At 38.7% G+C, this 25,229-nt stretch overlaps 1 protein-coding gene across 2 annotated transcripts in view; it reads right to left on the bottom strand.

Annotated features, from left to right (window-relative positions):
- The window catches only part of LOC132826766 (copine-8), a 359,716-nt gene that overhangs the window by 96,315 nt on the left and 238,172 nt on the right, over positions 1 to 25,229 (bottom strand). For both annotated transcript variants that reach the window (XM_060842950.1, XM_060842949.1), the window contains exons 11-12: positions 16,927 to 17,002; positions 6 to 59 (exon numbers count right to left, since the gene is read on the bottom strand). In XM_060842950.1, the coding sequence (XP_060698933.1) occupies positions 6 to 59; positions 16,927 to 17,002 (130 nt within the window). The remainder of the gene's footprint in view (positions 1 to 5; positions 60 to 16,926; positions 17,003 to 25,229) is intronic.

The raw sequence follows: 25,229 nt of genomic DNA, 5'->3' as shown, positions 1-25,229 counted from the left end.
CTCACTGTTCCAGAATTTATGTATTTTTTCTTCTTTGCTTTCTTCTTTGGATTTAGCACCTGAAAGATAAAATAATTAACTATCACTTCAATTCAAGACTCTTGTTAATTATCACAATTAAAATGCAGAAATTTCAATATTTGTTGAACAACCTTAACATTTAAAAAAAAACAAAATTCTGTAAATGTTGAATTAAATTAACTACATTTAAAAATATTCTCTTCATTGAATGCAATATTATTAAGCCAGAAACAAAGCATTGATGCAAATTCAGTCAAGTATAAGTTCCTGCCAGTAAGCTACAGAATATTCAAGTGGTAACAAGACACATGTAAATGATGAGTTTAATGTCACCTGGTAGATTTAGCCATTCTAAGCGGAGTATCATACGACAATATTAAAGCTAGTTCAACAAAGCAGTTGAAAAATTCCATGTTGTGTAATATGAGTCAGACCAATGAATTTTTATTTGGATAGGTTTTCCATTCTTATTGAACTTTAACATGTTAAATGATCGACTGCAATTAATTAGCCTTCAGATCAAATAGATGAGCTTAGAAACTGAACATTGCCTAAAAATTAAAGATAGTTAAAATGCACACAAAATGTACCCATGTAACTGACATTCATTCATATAAACAATTGAAACAGCCAGTAATTAGCTCAGCATGAAAACCAAAGAGATTGCTCTTTGCTCTCACAATGTGGACATACACACTTGGATTAAAGAACAGCTAAACAAGTTCAGGAAGCTTTCATATCAGTATCCAGCAAAATATTAAGGTTCAATGAGCAATCCTGCGGAATGAGGTTGACTGCACTATTGCACATCATAGAATAGGTTTCTTGCAAGCATCTTCTTTTAGGCTAAGTAATGATCCACAGGATCAATTTAGTCTGGTGTAGAGAAGGAATGCAACTTGCTACTTTAATGAGAAGAGGCTTTTGTCTTAAACAAAATGTATTTTATTGCAGTTAACAACTAAGTACAAGTTACATTGATGTGATGGACATTGTTATAGAGACTATGACGAGGACCTGGATGGAGATCATAAGCTGTTCATCCATCAGGTCCACAATACATCATCACTGTGGGTGTTGCTGAAGGTACTCCTCAGACCCTTAAAGCCTCCTGCAATAACAAGCTGTATTAAAGTTAAAGTTAGCACACATTACATAATACACTGAATTTATTTTTCTTAAAACTCACATTCCCAAGGGTTTTCTAATAAATATGAATCTTTGCTGACAGGATAGGTGTATGACAGCTCATAGTAGTCCTGGTATCAATCAACAGGGCAAGAAAAGAAGAATAAGATTGGCCCAGTAAGCTGGGTTGAATTGTTAAATGGAGAAATAAATATTGTGAAGTGTTCAAATAAATTTTTTTTAAGATGCAAAATAGCACATATCCCTATACAAGCAGCATGGCCAAAACTGATGGAGAAATAAGATTTATACAGTTACAATTAAAATGTGGGCTTGCGGTAGAATGGGACAAAAACTAAAGGGACACATTTAAAGTGAAATGTGAAAAAAAGATTGATAAAAATATTATAATATCTATCAAAACCAAAAACATTTATAAATGAGTGATTTGTAATAGTGAATGGTGAAGATTTATCCAATGTGCAACAGATATAATTAAATGAGTTTTGTAATATTTTTCATTGTAGAAAAAGAAAACAGCAATAGAACTCAAGGGGATGTAAAATCAGCTAAGGGGAGGAACTTAGTAGCTCAATAGAAATTGAAGTTAAAGAAATAGAATCAGATGTACAGTACGGAAACAGACCCTTCAGTTCAACTCATCATTGTCAAGCAGATATCTAAATAAATCTAGTCTCATTTGCCAGTATTTGGCTCAAATCCCTCTAACCCCTTCCTAGTCATATACATATCGATGTTTTTTAAATGTTGTTATTGTACCAGCCTCCACCATTTCCTCTGGCAGCTCATTTCATCCATAGAACACAACAGCACAGTACGGGCCCTTCAGCCCTCGATGTTGTGCTGACCTGTGAAACCAATGTAAAGCCCATCTAACCTACATTATTCCATTCTCATCCATATGCCCATCCAATGACCATTTAAATACCCTTAAAGTTGGCGAATCTATTACTACTGCAGGCAAAGCATTCCACGCCTCTACTACTCCGAGTAAAGAAACTACCTCTGACATTTGTCTTATATCTATCACTCCTCAATTGAAAGCTACATCCTCTCTTGCTAGCCATCGCCTTCCGAGGAAAATGGCTCTCACTGTCCAACCTATCTAACCCTCTGATAATCTTATGTCTCAATTAAGTCACATATCAACCTTCTTCTCTCTAACAAAAACAACCTCAAGTCCCTCAGCCTTTCTTCATAAGACCTTCCCTCCATACCAGGCAACATCCTAGTAAATTTCCTCTGAATCATTTTCAAAGCTTCCATATACTTCCTATAATGCAGAGACCAGACTATATATGTAATACTCCGAGTGTGGCCGCACCAGAGTTTTGTACAGCTGCAGCATGATCTCATGGTTCCGAAACTCAATCCCTTTACAAATAAAAGCTAACAAACCATATGCCTTCTGAACAACCCTATCAACCTGGGTGGCAACTTGGACACAGATCTCTCTGCTCATCTACACTACTAAGAATCTTATCATTAGCCCAGTACTCTGCATTTCCGTTACTCCTTCCAAAGTGAATCACCCCGCACTTTTCCACATTAAACTCCATTTGCCACCTCTCAGCCTATCACTGCAGATTATCTATGTCCCTCTGTAACCTACAACATCCTTCAGCACTATCCACAATTCTACCGACCTTAATGTCATCCTTCTATGCCCTCATTCAGGTCATTGGTAAAAATGATAAAGAACAGTGGACCCAAAACAGATCTTTGCAGTACACTACTAGTAACTGAATTTCACGATGAATATTTCCCATCAACCACCACCCTTTGTCTTCTTTCAGCTAGCCAATTCTGATCCAAACTGCTAAATCACCCTCAATCCCATGCTTCCATGCTTTGTGCAACAGCCTAATGTGGGGATCCTTATCAAACGCCTTACTGAAATCCATACATACCACATCAACCGCTTCATCCTCATCTAACTGTTTGGTCACCTTCGCAAAGAACTCAATAAGGTTTGTGAGGCACAACCTACCCTTTGCATGAAAACGTTGCCCTTAAATGCCTTTTACATCTTTCCCCTCTCACCTTAAACCTATGCTCTCCAGTTTTGGATTTCCCCACCACAGAAAAAAGATCATGCTTATTAACCCCATTCTTGCCCCTCAAGATTTTATAAACCTTATCAACGCACTCCTGTCTCTGTCACTCCAGGGAAAACAGCGCAAGTCTCTTCAGCCTCTCTCTATAGTTCCAACCCTGGGAATATCCTTGTAAATCTTTTATGAACCTTTTCAATTTTCACAACATCCTTCCTATAGCAGGGAGACTAGAATTGCACATAGCATTCCAATAGTGCCCTAACCAATGTCCTGTACAGCCGCAAAGACCTCACAACTCCTATATTCAATGCAAATAATGAGACTTAAGCTTGTCAAATCTTTCCAATCTATAATAAAAGCAATAGATGAAAGAATTGCAATTGCTTTAGTCACAGGTTTCTGTGGGTGGCATGGTGGCACAGTGGTTAGCACTGCTGCCTCACAGCACACATACCACCTCAGACGACTGTCTGTGTGGAGTTTGCACGTTCTCCCCGTGTCTGCGTGGGTTTCCTCCAGGTGCTCCGGTTTCCTCCCACAGTCCAAAGATGTGCGGGTCAGGTGAATTGGTCATGCTAAATTGCCCCTCGTGTTAGGTGAAGAGGTAAATGTAGGGGTATGGGTGGGTTGCGCTTCGGCGGGTCGGTGTGGACTTGTTGGGCCTAATGGCCTGTTTCCACACTGTAAGTAATCTAGTCTAATCTAAATGGTGTTTTAGATTGAAAAATTGCAGATTTCACTCCATTGTTTATGAACAAATGGTAAAATTGAAGGAAAGCTACTGGAATCTATCAGAGACAGAGACTAAATAGGAGTTTAATGAGAAGGTGCAAATGGAAATAATCAAACCTGACATTGCACACCTCTCAGTACTTGCCCACTTTTTGTCACAGTCCCACCTCTCAACAATTTTAAGAGATATCAGTCCAGTCAGCTGCTAAAACATTAAGGGTAAGGACACTATTCTCAATCCAGTGCACCTACCCATTACATTAGGGAGGCTTTCCCTGCAACTGTGGATGATTGTTTGGAAGGCTCCATTTTGAAAATTATTCATAACCCTGACACTGTCAGTAACATTTTGGGCATTTCACAATGTTGCCAGCCTCCTAATTTGTGCCTAATGACTTGGAATAGACCCCCTTGCCCCTCTCTATTTACGACAACAGCAGACAGCTCTGACCATGTGACAACCGATCTGCTAGTATTAGACAGCCTCCAATTAGTCCTCCAGGCTCAGGGACTTATCCATTGTCCTTAACCTGATGGGACTCCAGAGGCAGCCACTTCAATGAGCTGAGCTTGTTTCATCATGCAAGGTAAGCATAGTTGAACATAAGATGTAAACAGTTCAGGTACACACAGAATCAGTTCCTAGAACCCCATTATTCACAACGGAGTATGCTAGCGCTAGTCATGTATGACATGATCTATCAAAGCAATACCAAACAACATTTATAATTTCCAAACTCTGCTGCTGCTGTATAATATTTCTGATACATGTTCTTTATATGGTGCCTCTTTGAATTGCTTTTAGTTCTCACATACATCCCATAAATGAACTTCTTCCTCAATGTCAATTAATTCAATGTGTGACTACACTCTTGCAATGCCTAATCCATTTAAAAATCTACAGTATAAAAAGACAACCAATAACTATGAGATTATTACACTCACTACCTACTGGCTAGAATTATACAAAACACAATTTCCATCAAAATGTTTACATATGCAGTTCTGATATTCAATGCTAACATAAAGGCATGCCCAAAAATCATAGCAATGGCAAGTTAGATAGGAAGCTTGTATGTGAACAAGATTACTTTTAATCTGCTAGTCATTTTCCACACAATAGGGAGTTAAGTGCAAGCATAGTCTTTCGGTGAAACAAAGGATAAATGAATTGGGGAACAGGGATGTAACTTCGTTTTTTTTTACATTTCTCTAACAGAGACCTGGAAAATATTTTGTGGTGAAAGTAGCATCTTTAAAGCAACATAATTCTTTCAAATCTGTTGCTATCTTTTCAAGACCATCCTTTTCATGCCGTAACCATCCCATCCTTTTTATCCCTTACATCATCCTGCACCCATCCTTCGCCCAACTCCCTCGACTTATAAATCTCAACCTTTCTATTCTCTCCCACTCCACACCTCCTATATTGCCCATGTTTACAACTCCCACTCCACTCCTTTTCCCAAGACAGCTCTCCAATCTCCTGGAGGCAAGACAGCTTTGTTTTGGGTATCCAATCACCTTCTGCTGCTTCTTTCCATTAGCAACTCAACCAAACTCATCCAGCCTTTGTTCACATCAACCATTGGCAGGTATGAATAGCCTTACTTGCTCTGATCAAAATGGTGGATGTTGGTGGAAGCTAGAATTTAAAGCCTTATAATAACTCAATATCTACAAAGATAATGGAAGCTATGGAAACAACGCCGTTGTAAATTTGTTACTTTGCTTTGGCATTACCCCAGTTTTGGTGATTTAGTGTTTCCATGCACTTCACCTTGGAAAGTGGCATAAGCATTAGATGAATTTATAATGGCAAAGAATTAATAGAAAGTACAAGCAGGCAAAAGCTTATTAAAATAATAAACAATTAATACCAAAAATTCTCTAGCCAGCAACACCCAGATCTCATGACAGATTACTCAAAAATGTATTGTTGATGGTGAAGAACTTTTCTGTGAATCAAAATATAAAAAAGATCTGTCAAAGGAATATTCGAATATTAATTTGTTTTTAGAAAAGAGGGCATAGAATCACTGATTTAGAATGTATTACTTGATTTATGCAATTACTAAACAAACATATCTAGGCAGACAGAAGGCTATAAGGAGTTAGTTTAACTAATCTGAGTTGGAATATGTACTGTGAATAGTAATGAAAATTAAGAGAAAGGAAACGGCATTTGGAATCACAAAATGGAAAATGTGAGAAAGTGATGAACAGTACTGGTGTGATATTCTCTAGTGTGGCAAAATCAGGCAGCACGGTGGTTCAGTGGTTAGCACTGCTACCTCACAACTCCGGGGACCCGGGTGCAATTCCAGTCTTGGGTGACTGTCTATATGGAGTTTGTACATTCTCCCCGTGTCTGCATGGATTTACTTTGGGTACTGTGGTTTCCTCTCACAGACCAAAGATGTGCAGGTTAGATGGATTGGCCATGCTAAATTGCCCATAGTGTTAAGGGTTGCGTAGGCTAGATGCATTAGCCATGGGAAATGTGGAATTAAAGGGATACAGTTGGGGGATGAATGGGATGCTCTTTGAAGGGTTGGTGTGGTCCCAACTACCCAAATGGCTGCCTTCTGCATTGTCAGGATTCTATGAAAGTGGAATGTCGCTCCATGAGATGGATATGAAGTGAGGTGAAAGAACACAGGTAACAGGGCACCTCACCTTTGGAGTACTAATAGCTACATTCAATGATCTATCTATTACATCAACACATCTATTACATCCAGCAATTTAGGCTGCAGGCAATTCAAACAGGAATCATCCAAGACATCATGTTGAGACATTTATCAATGTGTGGGGCAGGTGCAACTTGTAGCATATCCACTAAGGAGACTAAGCTGTCAGCAGAGGAGGGTTATCTCAAATCAATAGGGCCAAAGGCACATGTAACAGTTAATTACATGATTACACATGGTCACTAGTACCAAGGACTTGTAGACCTAAACACCAAACATCTACACACTTGGCATGGGTTAACGTTAAAAATTTAGACAGACTTGCCTTTGCAAGGTGGAGTGAATATGATATTTCAAAGTTGCCTGGAAGATTCAACAGAATGATGTAGACAAAATGTAAATTATTGAGGGGAGGTGGCAGATGTAGTATTTCTGACACTGGATCAGTAATCCAGAACTCCAAGCCAGTATTCAGTGGATAGAGTTTCAAAACGTACCACGGCAGATGGTGAAATTTGAATTCGATAGAAATCTGTAATTAAAAATGAGCCTAAAAAGCAACCATGTAACCACTGCTGATTGTCGTAAAAAACACATCTGGTCACAGATGAACTGGTTGAACTGATATGTTGAATTATACCTGTATTCAGCTAGTATCCTGTGATGCTGCACAGAATCGCCTTAAACAGCCAAGACCCAGCAAGAGTTGACTTTCAGGATCAAAATCAGGTGAGACAACAGATCATTTTAAAGTGAAGACATCATGGAAACAGCATGTAGGGCAAAAATCGGTTTGTATATTGTGATGCTGATGATTGCAAAATGAATTGTAATTGGGGAAATTGAGCCTTTATTGATTTATGTAGTGGCCTTGGCAAAGGAACAGTTGAAGCTTCATTAGTACAATTTACAAGGCTCTGGATTCTCTCAATTTCTTAACTCTTTCAACTTACTATTGATTGTCGATTGTGAAGAAGATGGAATTGTTTGCTTGATTAAACAACTCTCCACCGTGTTTCTTGTACATTTTTGGAGTATAGCTTGATGCAGTTTGTTGATGTGCTCTGTGATGACATGGCTTGCAACCTAATCATAAAAGGATAGTCAGAGGGCTCTTGTTTGTAGTGGTAATGCCCCTATTTCTGGGCCAGAAGTTTAGGGTTCAAGTCCCACATGCTCCAGAGATATATGTCAATCCATGTCTGACAGATTAATTTATAAACATCGAAAAGAGAAATGGTAACTTTGACAGTCATTGGAAACATGATACATATGGAGGAGATTGGCTGTGGATCTGCAGGGAAGGTTAAAAGGTCTGTTATGGTGATGTGTAAACTGAAGCTTCCATCATCACTTGTTATTACCATGGTGTTTATTATGATAAAAGAGTTAAACTCGAAAGCAGCTTCCACATCATAAGGACAATCTTACTTCACTTCTGTTCTGTCCTTTACAAGGTGCTAGTCACACTGTTGTAATAAATATAACTTTCCTAACATCTTCCCTAAACCATCCATGCTTTTCTTCAATCCTATCTTTGCAAATTTCTCGAACTTCTATTACCTATTTCTATTTTGATTGTGAGCATTTTTATGCTTGTTTCTTCTTTCACCTCCTCCATTGATGGCAAAGGATAGCTGCTTACATCCTCTGATTCTAGAAGACCCTCTCTGGGCCCTTTAGCTTGCTCCCCCCCACCCGTCCCCGTCCCCCCTCCTCCCTTAAAAACATTTTCAACATTTATCTTTCAGCTTCCCATCCAAATCTTTGCTTTAATTTATTTTCAAATATCTACAAGCAGATTTTCTGCTTGCATTCTCTGTGATAGAAAGCAATGCTATTCTTTTTTGTAAAGTTCTTTTACAGCTTGCTGTACACTATCAATATCAGGAAAGATAATGTAGGAGAAATCTCTGCCCTGGAAATGTAAATATATAAAACCTACTCATTTTCTACATTATACACCATATTTTACACTTGCTAGGTAATGCTTAATTTATAGAATTGTCCTTGGATGAAACGTGCATTAAAGAGAGAGAATGAGCATATGGTCAATAAATGCTGTAGGGACCAACAGTGATAACAATTAAGCCACTGACACAGATCCTGCAGTAATATGTGAAGCCTTAATAAGAGTCAAATTACTGGGCACTAACGAACAATCATTTTCCAGTAAATTTAACCTCTTTGTCCAATGCCGTAAAGGTATTATTGATTAAATTTCCTCATCTATTGAAATCCTTACAATTGGAGAATAATGTTATTCTCTTATCAGTTATTACTGTAAATTGTTGTTCTCGTGTTGGAAGAAAAATATTGGGCAAAAAAGCAATAAGATAAATAGGAAAATAAAGACAAACAGACTTTTTAAAATAACGATATAGCTATAGAGCCATAGAGATGTACAGCATGGAAACAGACCCTTGGTCCAAAAAGTCCATGCCAACCAGATATCCTAACCTAGTTCCATTTGCCAACACTTGGCCCATATTCCCATCCAGATGCTTTTTAAATGTTGTAATTGTACCAGCCTCCACCACTTCCTCTGGCAGCTCATTCTATACATGCACAAGATATGGAATTTTTATTATTATGGAGAAATCTGACATTTCACAAATATAATATCATCTAAGAGTTAGTGAAGGTGCTTAAGGGTGATTATGACTTCAGTTTGCAATTTAAAAGCACAATTATGCCACATACAATAATGTGTAACCTTTTCAAAGCTGTTTTACAGTGAGAACAACAGTATGGAAGTGAAAGTTCTCCCCACATGATATCTGCATGGCAGATTGCATTTTCTCAGAACGTGTGCAGGAGTGTCTGAAGGAGTGCACAAATCACTGACTGAACTTCTGGATTTCCATTTTATTCTGCACTTGGACTGCACTCTGAAAATTGCTGTCTATTTCCCAGCAGCAATGTTGACAGTTTTACCATCATTACCATTGGAAAGCTTTGCACAGATTCGATAGCTGCTGAAGCCATGGAAATAACAACACAAACCTTACTTCAGTACAGAGCTTAAAAGCACCCAGAGTGCATATTGGGACTTCAGGCACAGATACTTGCAAAATTCAGCTGCTGACAACAGTTTTACCAGAAGACCCTGGCTTTCCTTCAAGCAATACCAGGGGAAATTTAACATCCACCTAAGTGTTAGCTCACGTTATGTGTTCAAATCCTGGAAGGGGCTAGGTTCCACAGCCTTTAGGAGGTAACAACAAGTCTCCGTGTGGAGTGGAGTGAGACAGCAGCTTTGTCTACAAAGAGACTCCGCAGGAAGTATCAATATGGCTGCTATCAAATATTGCAGGTGGTATTTTGCTGTATTGTGTGCAAGGAATCTCTGTTATTACAGAGACCATCTGTTAAAGGTGGTATCACCTCATGTTAAGCTTGAATATCACTAGTTACTGTGATCAGTCACTGTCGGTGGTGAGAGACTTATACTGAGTGCAGGAAGTGCTAAATTCCATGCACAAAACAAACTACTGAACAAATATATACATGAATAAAGCAATTTGCAGCAAAATTTAAGCATGTTTACAGTTCAAAGCATGAAGCTTTGTTTTAAACCAATCTTCCACCATTGTGATAATACTAAATAATTATTTTAATGGAGAGAAGGAAAAGAAATAGGGTTAATAATTCCACTGTTTGAGTCATTCTCACAATTAAGCTATAGGCTTTCCAACTTATTTGGTTGAATGCTGAAGTTTATCTTGTGATTTTGCACTGACATGAAAAAACCTATCTTAAACTCAGCAGTTCAGTTGTGATCACTGAGCAAAACTTGTGAAGACAATTTTCTCCAAAAAAAACCCCTTAAATTCAACAGGCGAAATCAACAAGGACAAATCTGAAGAAAAGAATGTTTCCTGCATGAAACTGCATTTTTAAAGTTGAATATAAAGACAAACTTAATAAATCTAAAAGAAATTAAAAATAGTAATAAATAACAGAGATAGAATGGGAACATGCAGAAAACTGAAAGTACAAGTTGGAGCTAAAAGATAAAACACCGATCAGCAAAGGAATCATGCATGAAATAAGCAAAATAAATGGAAATGTGAATAATTATTCAGTAAAATTTGACAATATCTAACTCTAGAGATGGTCAAAATACATCAAATTATATTGTTGAGAAGGGTTGTTAAGAAACATACTGTAGTAGCATGAAGGATAAAATTGTAAAACAATTGGCTATAGACTCAATGGTATTATTGTCAGTCAACCATCAGACAAACACATTAAGGTAGTCAGGTTATTGCTATTTCTGCCATCTCTTCTTTAGGCATATATCATACTGCACTTCAATTTTTTGGTATGATTATTCATTCACAGGATGTGGTGTCCCTGTCTTTGGTTTCACATGCCTGATTTCCCTCCTTAATAGACATTGGTGAACCAAATGGATTCTTACAACAGTTGACAATGGTCACATGATCACCATTAGGCTATATATCTGCACCATGATAACTGAAGCAAAGGACCACACAAACTCTTCTGGTGTAAATCGGCTAAAGAGTGAAACTTAGACTAAAGAGTGAAAAATTTAGATTCAACAGTAAGTTCCCAAATACCATACGTTTACCTATTAAGAAACACTGAACAGATTAAAGGTTGAGACCACTCACAGTAATTTGAAAAAAAATTAATCACTTCTTCACACCTAGGACCTCAATACCTCCTTTGTAACTGGATCCTGGACTTCCTGACTGGGACACCTCAGTCAGTCAGGATTGGGAACAACATCTCCAATAGCATCACCCTGATCATGCACCACCCCCACCCCCACCCCACCCCCAGCTGTGTGCTCAGTCCACTGCTGTTCACCCTCCTGACACACAACTGTAAAATGACTGTAGTGGGTCTCATCAGCAGGAACGATGAGCTAGCATAGAGAGATGGTGCAGCTAACTGACTGATGCAGCGCCAACAATCTGTCTTTGAATGTATACAAGAAGAAAGAAATAGTTGTTGAATTCAGGAGGGCATGGAGCTACCACTCTCCACTGTAGAGATCATGAAGAGCACCAAATTTTTTTGGCGAACACCTGGTTGAGAATCTCACCCGGACCCTCAACACCAGCTCCACAGCTAAGAAAGCCCAGCAGCGTCACTACTTTCTGCACAGCCAAGGAAAGCCCACCTCCTAGCCCCCATCCTCACCACATTCTACAGAGGGTTCATTGAGAGGACCCTGAGCTGCTACATCACTGCTTGGTTCAGGAATTGCCCTGTCTCAGATCGTAAGACCCAACAACAGATAGTGAGGACAGCTGAGAAGATCATCAGGGTCTCTCTTCCTTCCATTACAGACATTTACACCACATGCTACACCCGAAAGGCTAAGAGCATTGTAGAAGACCCCATATACCCTTCACCCAAACTTTTCTCCCTCCTATCATCTGCCAGAAGATACCGGAGCACAATCTCTTGCGGCCAGACTGCGCAATAGTTTCTCCCGGCAAGCCATCAGGCTCCTTAACACTGCATAATTGGAATCTTTCCCATCAGAAACTCTTTTGTATTGCTGCTAGAAAAATGCCTATTATCCATCATTCTTCTGTTCCACTGTAACTTGCATGTTTTGCACTTCTTATGCTCTTTATACTGTGTACAATTGTGTAATTTGTGCTGTCCATGTAGCACCCTCGGTCCTATAGGAACACGGTCTCGTTTTTACTGCATCAGTTGTATATGGTGGAAATGACAAATGAAAAAAAAAGTTACTCTACTCTAGTTATATTTCTGATTACATTTTCACTGTAAATATCAAATCAAAGAGCCAAGGTCCGGACAGCACAACTCACCGATCAATAAAATAAAACAAATAATAAAAAGAGATGAGGGAAAACAGAAAGGGTGTCAAGTTTAGGTTTTAAGACTGAGAAGTACGTTTAATAGAAAGAGGTATCATAGTGGTGATGTCAAAGGTAGTGCAAACAAGAGCTGTTTCAGCAGAATCAATGGGTTGTATTGAGGACAAACTAATTGAAGTTAACTCTTAATCTAACGAGGACTGTGGGGAGCCCAACATCTACCACCAATACTGACACCACCCTTGCCACCTCGATCTTCAGGAGTCTTGAAGGAGTAAGTCACTCCATGGGGAGTATTTAATTGCTGCACTTCCCCAGGAGAGAGGAAATCACATCACCTGAGAGCCATCAGGTAATGGAAAGCTTGTAGCATCACTAAGAGCAGGGGCTACTGTCAGTAATTCACTTGGATATTCACCAGGGTGACTCACGTGAACCCTGCAGAAAACATGTGAGGTCTGAACGAAGGGCTTATTGGTGAGGTGGAACGGGGAGTGGATCTGAACAAAAATGGGGAGGAATCATTCAGTGTTGCCCACCCACTTCCCAATGCAGTATCTTTTGACCTGACAGAGTGGCTTCAAACAGTGGATCCCCCTCCCAGATAAGCCATGAATAAACTAGTCTCCCCACATAGTGAGTTCTCCACCTATTGCTGCTTAACAGTTGTTGTTAGTGAGGTTTTGCCATTGCTTTCCACTCTCAGGAGTGAAGCCCCAAGCCTACTGCAGCCAGGCTTTGGAACCTCTTGTTGAAACACTTGTTACCCACCCAGCCAGCTGAGCTAAGCAGTCCCCAGGATTATGAGTAGCACAATGCAAATGGGAACTGAATTACATCTAATTATTTCTAGTTCTCTTCATTTAAAGTCTAAAATTGATCTTGATTCCGGTGAACAACATCATTGGTTTCAATCAGATTCTCATTACCTGAACTGTCATTTTAACTTTTTAATATGCGCTGTAACATTGACTACAATTTCTAAACAATCTTCCCTCAGTTAATATGAGAACGTTTTTGCTTTTGTGGTTTGCAACATAAAATGGTGACTTTGTGATTCAGTATTCTCTATGAGTGAGGTAGAGGGGCAGAAGGAGATGATTTATGGGGTGTGTAAAGACATTGTTCTGAATTTGCCTCCAATAATTCCACTTCAAAGTAAATCAAAGGTTCTGAAATACTTTTGGTATTTTCTGAAAATATGACAACTGATAATAAAATGCAAGGGTTTTTCTTTTAAAAGCATTCTAATTTTATTCCTCATCGAAAGGTGAATCCAAATAGTGATTGTTGCAACATCTAATAATTTCTCTGCTGCTGAGTGTAAAACTCTAGACAAAGAATAGTTCGGTTTCTGTATTTAGACTATTTTCATTTACTGATTAAATAAGATAAAAGCAGTTTCTACAAAGCAATTGCAAGTATGTATCTTTTGATGATGCTAACCTTATCAGTTTCATTCCCTGACAAAGGATTACCTCTATCCTACAAACGGTACATTATTAAAAGGGTTATACCACAGAGCAGACTCATTGCAGAGAACCTTTGTTTGAATGAATATTAATAACCCTGATGTAAAGCTAAGGGAATAACATTACTTTTACCTCATGAAATATACAAAGCCTATCTAACTGAATGTCTGAAAGTACATAACTCATTACAGTTGATACGTTTTACTTTTACAGTGGGTTTTAGCAGTTGATTTATCCACTGCTATCAACAAAAAAAAAATCAACCAACCACCAAGCAACTACCTCAAGGCAACTCCAACAAACATTTTAATAGAGCTTCCTCCTTGCATGCCCCCTTGTACGTCCTTGGCATGTTCCAAGGCTCCAGTGAATTACAACACAAAATGGTGGAACAACATCTCATCTTCAGACTAGGCACATTATAGCCTTCTGTAATATTGAGGAGTTCAACACCTTCAAATTGTGAATCACCTTATTCCCTTCCTTTTAGCTTTACTTGTCACATTCTCTGTCAATATGTCCTCTCTCCCCTACTCCACCCCAGTGGGACTGTCTGCTCCTGAATTCTGACAGTTAGACACACCATTGTTTTGCCATTCTCAGGTTCCAATCACTTAATCTCAACTATTGACATTTTTTCTCCACCAGAACTCAACACCCTACCACCCCACCACCCAACTACAGCTTAAATGCTGACCCTTTCACATTTCAATTCAACTTTGATGAACAGTCATCGAGACTTGAAACATTAGCTTACTCTCTCTCCATGGATGCTGCCTGATCCATTGTGATCTCCAGAATTTGTTGTTTTCAGTACAGACTCCAGCACCTGCAGTAATTTGCTCCTCCAAAAAAAATATGGTTCTTCACTCAAAAATATAACTTTAAAAAAAAGCTCAATACATCTGAGAACAACAAGAGGTCTTAACCCACACTGTGCTAGAACTTTAAACAAATCTGCACCATTTAGTTTTAGAGTGCTGCAGACATGGACTGCCCAGACACAGGCAGCACTCAGACAGTGCAATGGAGGTGTGAGAATTGAAGTAATAGATCCCATCTCTTTTATTCTTTTGCCCTATTCATAAACATTGACTGCTCAGCTTCAGAAGACGAAAATAATCTACATTCACATCAGTGCTTTTGCAACATTCCAACACTAAAACAAATGCTGCTTGTTTCCGTACAGAGTTGTGGTCTGGACATATTTGAAGACATGTCAAATCTGTAATTCTTTCACAAGATCACTGCCTGTCGCGGAACAGATTCCTTGTTCCCTGCAGACAGATCTCATCACAGTTACCAGCTGTAGAATTCAAAGCTACTAAGTGAATTAAAACGTAAATCAACAATTATGAACAGTCCAAAGCCATATATCATCCACAATGAACAAATTCAAGTAACTGTTAGACTTTAAACCCAAATAACATTAGAAACCTGATTATCAGTATGTTATTCAATTTGCTTCTTTCTGCCATTTGCTTGGAATGATTGATTGGGAAAACCTCTCCCAATTTGACAGTTGGCCGCAAACCAGGTTAATGTTTTAAGGAAATAAATCTCTGATTGAAAATGCAATCATCGATGACTGGTATGGCATATTCACTCCATGCGAGGTGAATCTAGCCAAGAATCAATTATCAGGAGCAGCCCAAGGTAAAGGAAATCAGCAAACTGAGATTTTTCTTCATCTGATCTAGCAGCATCTGTTGAGAGAAAGCAGAGTTAACATTTTGGATCCAGTGGCCCATATTCAGAACAGGACTGGAAACGTTCATCCTTATTTCTCTCCACCGATGCTGCCAGACCTGCTGATTTTTTCCAGCAATTTTGGATTTCCAGCATCTGCAATTCTTCAGTTTTGGACTCCCCTACCCTGAGGGAAAAAAAGCTTGGGCATTCACAACCCAGAGTGTATAGGCTTAAGATGTGAGGGGATAATGTTGAAAAGGACCTAAGGAGCAACCTTTTTATGTATGGGGTGGTGTGTGTATGGAATGAGTTGCCAGAGGAAGTAGTGGAGGCTGGTACAATTACTACATTTAAGGTATGTGAATAGGAATCAGGATGGGTACATGAACAGGAAGGGTTTACAAGGATATGTGCAAATGCTGACAAATAGAACTAGATTAATTTAATCTGGTTAGCATGGACAAGTTGGACTGAAGGGTCTGTTTCCTTGCTGGACATCTATATCATTCCAATGATATAGAATTTGCTTAATGGAAATGAAATAGTCTTATCAACAAAAACAATACTATCACATTGAGTTTTTCTCCATTTGGACAGAGTTAAGGAAGCTTGTTATGGTTTCAAATTTATGAAAAGGTTCTGCTGTGGTCAATTGTGCAAGGTTGTAACTGGTTGACCAAAGGTAACAAACAGCACAGACTGAAGATTATCACAAGAATAACAAAGAGGAATAAAAAAGGCATTGAGATAGCATAGAATTGAAAAATACATGTAACGATGAATATAATTATTGAAGAAAGGTTGAAGAAGGTGGGATTCTTTTGGGAAATGAGAGGAAATTGTAAGGAGATTTAACTGAAGTGTTCAGAATCATGACAAGATCGATGAAGCTAGTTCACGCAATTATATAAAAAGGTTCAAATACTGAGAACAGAAGTGAAAATTGAGGAGATTAGGAATGAGGAAGAAAGTAAGATGAAACCTTTTGATCCAATAAGAATTTTAACAGTAAATTCGAAGAGACTACTTCAGTAATGCTGCATAAATGGTGAACACACAGGTTGGAGAATAAAGAATTGAAGATTACACGAAGGAAACAGGTAAGAGAATTGATCTAAAGTGATTTTTCTCCTATACCAAAAAGGTTTCATTTGTAATATTATTGATCAATATATTCAATCAAGTTTAATCAACACCAAGAAAACTCAAAATTTGATGGAACCAGCACATTAAAATGATTGGATTAGAATAGATAATCAGTAAACAAAAAGCAAGAACTTACCTCATACACATTGAACTGTGACTGTCCCCTGGAAAGTTCTCTGTAATTAGTGGTGAATTCCCCAATAAAATCATGGCTGCACATCAAAAACACAATGTGATGTCAAATTTTTGTCACTTAGCAGACACAGCTATATAACCAATACACACAAGCAAATTCTATTAACCATACTGAAAAAAAGATTTAGGGACAAAAAAGCTTTAGCTGAGTAACTAAGAAAACTTAATTCTTCTTTGTACGTGTAACTGTATGCTTATGATTGTGAAAGCTGTATATTTTAAGGATCAGGCACTTTTGATTTTTGCAATCGGATTTAATTCAGTGATTTAGTGAGTATTCTCTGGCCATTTAATTTTGTCAGACAAGGTCATTTTGAGGGACACGTTTCAAAATTATTTAATTAATTAGACACAATGAGCCTAACTAAATGAGTATGAAATGTAGATAAGATGCATCTTCATAGATTAGGGCATAATTGATAACTCCAATGAACCCTTTGAAGGAACTCCCTGACAATATCAGAATATTAGACGCAAAACAAATATACATAAGCCTGTAAAATCACAACCTTTTTTAAAATATTGCTTACATTGACATATGCAACAAAGTATCTGAAAAAGCTGAATTGTTATGTAGAATAAGGATTTAAAAACAAAAGTTCATTTATATTTTTGATTTACCAACAGGAAAACCAGTGAAAATTTCAAGTTGTTTTGTAACAAATAGGAGTCCATTTGGAAAATTTTACACACTTTACTATGTTGATTTGTGTTAGTGGGTGTAAATTCTTTGGGTTCAACTTTTAAAGATCATCCTGTTGTTTGTATTTGGTTGCAAAACAAGTGCAATTAATAGGTTAGGTTACCCACAATGTGGAAACAGGCCCTTCGGCCCAACAAACCCACCTTGACTGTCTGAAGAGTAACCCACCCAATCCCATTTCCCTCTGACTAATGCACCTAACACTAGGGGCAACTTAGCATGGCCAATTCACATCTTTAGACTGTGGGAGGAAACCCACACAGACACAGGGAAAATGTGCAAACTCCACACAGTCACCCAAGGCCAGAATTGAACCTGGGACCCTGGTGCTGTGAGGCAGCAGTGCTAACCACTGAGCCACCATGCCATCCATTATTGTGAAAAACTATAGGAAGTCTTAAAGAAACAGCATTTTCACCCAAGTTGTTTAAATCTAAGAATCAGTAAGTTTTATAACTCAATAAAACACTTTAACTGGAAAACAATTTGTCAGAATTATTTTGATGTCTATATTTAAATAGGAAACTGTAAGTGAAAAACAGCAAATTAATTACTTAGCAGTTAGAGCTTTGAAATTGTCTAGAATTTGAAGGAGAACATCTCTTGACATGATCTATTAGATTATCAAGTTTTGTTTTCTCATCCATGGCTCAAAAAGATTTTGTGCCAAAAGTTCAGTTATATATGAGTTAATAAGTGAACAGGGCATCTGGAATCTTGGTGAACAATAATTCTAATAATCTGTGAGAATGTCCAATTACATTTCAGGACAGGGAAAGAATAGAACTAATATTGAAGAGGGATATAGGATGAATTAAAGATGCAAGAAGAGAAATTAAAAAGGGAAATAAAAGAAATATTAGGAATGAGAGAATTAAAACAAATAGAACAGAAAAGTAAACAAAAAATGCTTAGATTTAAAATGAATTTTTTTTAAAACTTCAAAGAACGATTTATAACCAGCAAGAATTGAAACTCATGGTTGCATGGAGAGAAAAGGCTCCACCAGGGAAACGTGGGTTGTATTTTTGCAGAAATGTTGCTGTTTGAAACTGTAGACATTGTTGTTGTTCACTGAATAACATTGTTGATGTGAAGTAGCAGCAAAGTGAACTTTGGAAAGACATAAGACAATGTGTATCCAGGTAGGCATAAAGCTTATCATAGTCCAATCTAACCTTCCCCAGATATGTGTGGATATGTTCAGAATATTAAATGAAACAATAGTCTACAGGAGTTGGAGGTGCCAAGGCCACATTTATTCCCCTAACCTTAATTCCTGTGATGAAAACATTTCAAGTCTGACAATGGATCTTCTCTAGAACCCACTTCCAAAGAGAAATTGATCATAAATCAGCAATCAATTGAAAAGTCTGGATAGTGTGTGACTCAGATGATGGTATTCTTACAACTTGCCATCTCTTCAGGGTAATAATGGGTGAGAACACTAATAGAAGATTAATGAAATTGTAGATTAATCTAACTTTCATGGTGTTGATGCCAAAAAGCTCCAGTCCTGATATTTTGATGGTGAAAAGCAACTGTAGCTGGTTGTGCTGAAGGTATTTCCCGGAGGAATTCCTGCAGCAATGTTATGGTGGTGTGATGTCTGGTCACAGTTAACTATATCCATTTCAGTATATCTGGCATCTTTCTTTGTGCCAGACATCATTTTATCTACTATTATGTGGATTTTCTTTAGGTTGGGTCCACCCTGCCCTACCTCATCCTATTAACCATGACCTTACAAGGATTCCTGTGTGTTGTATTTGGCCTAAGGCACCCTTGATGCCAAGGGCAGCTACCCTCAATTCAAATTACTGTGACTCCAGATATCATTGAAATTTCTTATAAGGCAAATCTTTCACTAGATTTTATTGAGAGAAGACAATCAGTGCATTGGGGATTATTTTAATGAATCCAACAAGGTAATATCAATGCCTAGTACTGTAGAATACCTCTCAAAAAATTGCAGCTATGCCAAGCTTTGCCATAATCTGTTTGCTAAGCATGTAAACAATTCCTGACATTGCGTACAAGTTTAGATAAAGTCAACAACTTTTACACCTTTCCATAAAAAAAACCCATTTCAAACAAAACACTGGTGCACCCTAACCTGATTAAGCCTTTGTTGATGAATTTATCAACAGTGTATAACTTCTTTGATTTTCAGACATACCATACCTGTAGATGCCGTGATATAAAACTGTATGCAACTAACAAAATACTAGGTTTGCCTCTAAAGCTGTCAACTCCGTTACCCAACCAGGCATTCCATTTATTTTGTTAAACAAATCCACTTCATTGTTCAATCCATTATAAAATGCCATGGATGACTGACATTATCCATCTTCTGAATGAGTTGCTGTATTCACATTAAGAGTTTCCATGCAACATGAATGTAATGTATACCATCCATCTTTGCCGTAAACGCAGATTTTGTTGTGTTTTGCAGAAGTGATCTTGATTTCCCTTCTTTTATCAATTATCATTGTATAATCCAGCAGCAAACATTCGTGTGCAAAGATATGGATCTTTCTCATGTAATGGAAGTTGTTGTTAAGTCTGTAAACTCAACTTGAGCAGCAGTCCCTCAGGACCACTAGTTTAAATCCTTATTCAATAAATTTGATGCTGCTTACAGTGAACTAAACTTTCCATGCTGATGTGAGTTGGTTAACTCAAGGTAAGGTGCTGCAAAAGATTTTTAGGTCTGTCTGAAATCATCACTTTTCTGAAACCAAGGAATGAAGTATGCAGTGAGCTGTCAGACAATGTGTGATTGCTCAACTTCAGGATCCTTATAAAGACAGAATGTCAAAGCTGAACAAACTGAAATGTGAACTGCATGGAAAGATGAGGCACTAAGCACACATGGTCCATGCTAGGAATGCATTTGAATTGAAACTAGGTCTGTGATCCTCTCAATTAAAAAATAAAATGCTGCAACATTTCCTGAGACTGGACAAATTCTTAGGAAAAAATCAAAAACAAAGAAAAATAGTTCCATCTAGAAACCTTCTGTGCATAGTTGAGGAAATTAGTAGTAAAGTTCCACATCAGAAACTTGATGTGATGAAACAAGTTGTTTTGTTTGTCTAAAATTCATTCCTTTATGTTGGTGGGTTGGCTGGCAAATTCCATCATTTGATTTACAGAACAGTGAAGCTGTTTAATGGAGATGATTACTGAGCAAAATTATACTGAGCTGAAAATCAGATCAAGAGACAGTGACTTCTGGAGACTGTCCAGAAAGTAACCACTGCTATCATCCTGCACTTTTAAAGATTTCTGTAACATACTGTTCTCCCAAAGGAAGATAATCACCCACCTCACAGATAGCCATTTGATGCACTGCATATGACTACCCATCTCAGACTCCAACCCAGACTTCAAGGCACTGGCAGACAATGTGACAGGTATCACACTGAGAACGAGTAGAGGACAAAATGAATAAATATTTATCGTCAATTTTAGATTTATTTGGCACTAAAAATAAAATTGTATATTCTACATCTACTACAGGGCAGATCTTGGATTGCACTTTAAGTTTAAAAAGTAATCTTGTGCTTCAAGTGTTTGGAGGCCATCCACATAGTGGGGAGGAAAGAAAAAAAAATAACCTTTTGAGGGCAGTTTGGTGGCACAATTGACAGAACATTAGATTAGATTACTTACAGTGTGGAAACAGGCCCTTACGGCCCAACAAGTCCACACCGACCAGCCAAAGCGCAACCCACCTAGACCCATTCCCTTACATTTACCCCTTCACCTAACACTATGGGCAATTTAGCATGGCCAATTCACCTAACCTGCACATCTTTGGACTGTGGGAGGAAACCGGAGCACCCAGAGGAAACCCATGCAGACACAGGGAGAACGTACAAACTCCACACAGTTCCTGAGGCAGGAACTGAACCCGGGTCTCTGGTGCTGTGAAGCAGCAGTGCTAACCACTGTGTCACCGTGCCACCCACAGATTTAATTGGAAGAAAATCCATCTATTTGACTCTGAAAAGCCATAAATGTAACAGGATGTACCACGGATTGACATGTTGACAGTTTGCTATAGACTATGGAAGCAAAATAGAAAAGATGTATATCAGTTTCTGCTTCACCGCTGCTTGGCATGAGAAAATATTCTTCACGTTTCCCTGGCCTGTTTGTCCAAAAGTGATAAATGCAATCCTCTGGAGCAGGGAAGTGTACAGCGCATAGAGGGGGCCAAGGCTCTGTGTGTATTGCTGTTGCTCTCAAAGCAAATGCCTCACATGGACAGGTCTTGCAGGTCTGTCCCTCATTGGTTGAGACACTTAACATGCCCAATGCACATTGGATGCTGCCATTTTCTTCCTCATTGCTTACTTTTGATTTACAGCACACTGCATTTACACCCATTTCCACTAGCTTGCAGCTGCTCTCCCGAATCCCCTCCTGATATAAGAGGTCACCATGTCAGGGCTTGTGAGTCACTGCCTACTACTTGAAGCCCTGCATGCTCCTGACCATGAACAAACCTCCTAAAATGGGAAGAACTGTGGATGTTGGAAATCAGAAACAGGAATTGCTGGAAATGGCATCTGAGGAGAGAAATCAGAATGAATGTTTCAGGTCCAGAGATCCTTCTTCCAGACTGCTCTGTTTGACTTCCATCCAAAGATGCTGCCAGACTTGGAGCTTTTCCAGCATTTTATATTTTTGTTCCCCACCCACACTGGACCATTTGCAACAATGTTATACCATATCCCCTCTGAAAATACAGTTGCCCCATTTTACAACTGTCTTTCCCAACCCCACCAGTCTCCAGCTCCCACTCAACACGGACAGGTTCCCAAGTCTCCTTCCCATGGCAGCTGCCCTGACTAGTGGCAGTACATCTCCCCGATCATGATAGCCCCTCTGAATGGCCACCATCAAGCAACAGGATTTAAACTGTCTCCGAACCTGGACTGCAGAGGTATGGATCCCTGATACCTGACTGTGGTTAATCCTTCAACTGGTATGGGAAGCTGTCCTTGATTTATTGTCCAAGGGGACCCTGACTGACAGTCATGAACTTTGTTGAGAACTAGAATCAAAAGGTGTAGTGCTGGAAAAGCACAGCCAGACAGGCAGCATCAGAGGAGCATGTGAGTCGACGGTGAGCCCAAGCTCTTCATCAAGATTGAAGAAAATCTGGTGTTCAAAATGTTGACCTTCCTGCTCCCTGGATGCTGCCTGACTGGCTGTGCTTTTCCAGCACCACACACTTGATTCTGATTTCTAGCATCTGCAGTCCTCATTTTCTCTCTTTGTTGAGAAATACTCCCCTAAGACTGAAACATAGCTGATAGTTTGCTGTCCATGCAGTGTGTTTGCCATGTAAGTTGCTGGCACATTGAGCAGTGACACAGCACACTGCATTACAAAAAAATGCTTTACCCCTTGACTAAAGACTGCTGACCAGCAGGACAAGCTGCCTGGTTGTGTGACTCAGCTAACTGGCACATCAAGGCATGGCACAATGCTGAGGGCATACAGGTGGGCAGAAAGTGAGCAAGGAAAAAAGAGAACAAGTGAGCAGTTCAGAGAGGCAGTCTGGTGTAATCCATGAGACCAACGCTGTCCATATGCACAAAGTGTCCAAGAAGCAGCCTTTCAATGTGAGTCACCTGAAATGTAGTTCTGTGCTCTCTAACAAGTCCACAAGTAGATTGGAGAGCTGCTGGGAAGATCCTGAGGGCGGTGGCAAATTTTAGATGCCAGTCTCCATGGAAAAGTGGTGCAAGTGGCTGGTACCTTGGATCGTGCCCCAAGATGCTGTTTTGTGCTGGACACTATGGAGGTTCTTCACAGCCAACTACAGCTCACTGTCACCAGGCACCTACTCTGATTTCCATGTCAAGAATTCTCAGCATCTAACTTATTCAGTACTTTCAGTAAGATAAGAAGCTGCACACTAATGAGATGAGATAAGCTATTAATAAGGTTTTGAACAAGCAATAAACCCCTCAATTGCTGTCTGCAAGGAACTCATCTCAACAGCCAATAGATGCATTAAAAATGTTGTGATTTGCCCCCAACTTCAAGGTAGACTTGCCAGAATTTTTGCATGATTTTGCCCCAAATCATACCAGAGCCCACATTGTTAAGGCCCCCATTAGATTCTGGCTGTTAACCTTGTTTGTCTCTCCACAAATGCTCCTGTGACATACTGAATTTCTCAAGTACTTTGTTTTTATTTGACATGAAACATTTTCAAAGTTTTGTTTTTATTTTAGTCCTACTGAAGACTGTTGGAAGAACAATGGATATAGGTCTTCACCCAACAAGATCCTAAGATATTCTGTCTTTTTTCTCCCAAGACCTTCTGACATCATCAAATCATGTGGGGCTTAATGCACCCTTTCAAAACAGTTATATTATAAAATGCCACTCCTCCATTCTTCCCCATAGCCCTACAAAATTAGTTTTGTTTGTATACATAACTTCCATTTCTAAAGTTCCTACTGAATATGATTCCACCAGCATTTCAGAGAGATCATTTCCAATTTCCCTAGTTTTTCCACACAATACCATTTTGGCCAATCTTTTCAGTTTCCTCTAAAAGGGCTTGGTATGTTTTCTAAGCCAAGGTTTTCAGAATTAGGCACAATACTTAGCTGAGCTATACCCTGAACTTTGTCAACATTTACAATAATTTCTGTGACTTTGAAAATTGAACTTCTATTTATAAAGATTCTGTAAATCTTTATATGTCAATCCCAGTGAGACCAGGTACCAAATTTTGATCTAGGAAGCAAGAATCGAGTGTTGGAAGATTATTCAGTATCACAAACCTACTTCCTGAGTTGTATTGTTAGCTATTGTTATTTCCATCACAGGGAGTCGAGGCTGGAATTAGAAATGAAGACAGGCAAAAAATGTTTTCCTCTATTCCTTGGGACTTCAGTTCAGTTGAGTAAGATTCCCTCCAATCTTCATTGCCCTATTCCCTCATACCTCTCACCTGCGTATGATCCACATATCCAACCCCCATCCTAATACTCACCCACCCATTCTCCACTTTATAAAGAATTCTTGAGTTTTATATTCATATTGGGGCATTTTTGAGATGCTCATACAACTGTCAAGATAAACAGCCAAAAACTATTTTAAAAAGTTATAATGCTGTTACATGGCCCAAAATCCATCATGAAAATCAAACTCAGTCCAGTTTGCAGCTGTATCAACATTTGCTGAACTGAATCCATCTGTGGAATTTGAAACTCCCCCAGGCATTCATTATAAGCTTTTATTGAATGACGACAAGCAGAACACCCAGAGATAAATATTTTAAAATCCTCAAGTCATTGTAAGAACTCAACTTGAAGAAGGGAAGAAAATGGCTGAACTTTCATTCAATAAAATATTAAATTACTGGAGACAACTTACAAACAATAAAGTCTTACTATCAACATTGCTCAATGCAGAAGAGCAGTTTATCCAAAGGAAAATGTACTTTAACGCACATGAAGACTTTGCACTTTCACAATTCTGGGCAATTTAATGGTGATTTAATT

Source organism: Hemiscyllium ocellatum, chromosome 23 (assembly GCF_020745735.1).
Source record: "Hemiscyllium ocellatum isolate sHemOce1 chromosome 23, sHemOce1.pat.X.cur, whole genome shotgun sequence".
NCBI classification, from domain to species: Eukaryota; Metazoa; Chordata; class Chondrichthyes; order Orectolobiformes; family Hemiscylliidae; genus Hemiscyllium; species Hemiscyllium ocellatum.
Note: the sequence above shows the minus strand (reverse complement) of the source record. Positions and strands in the feature narration are given on the sequence as shown.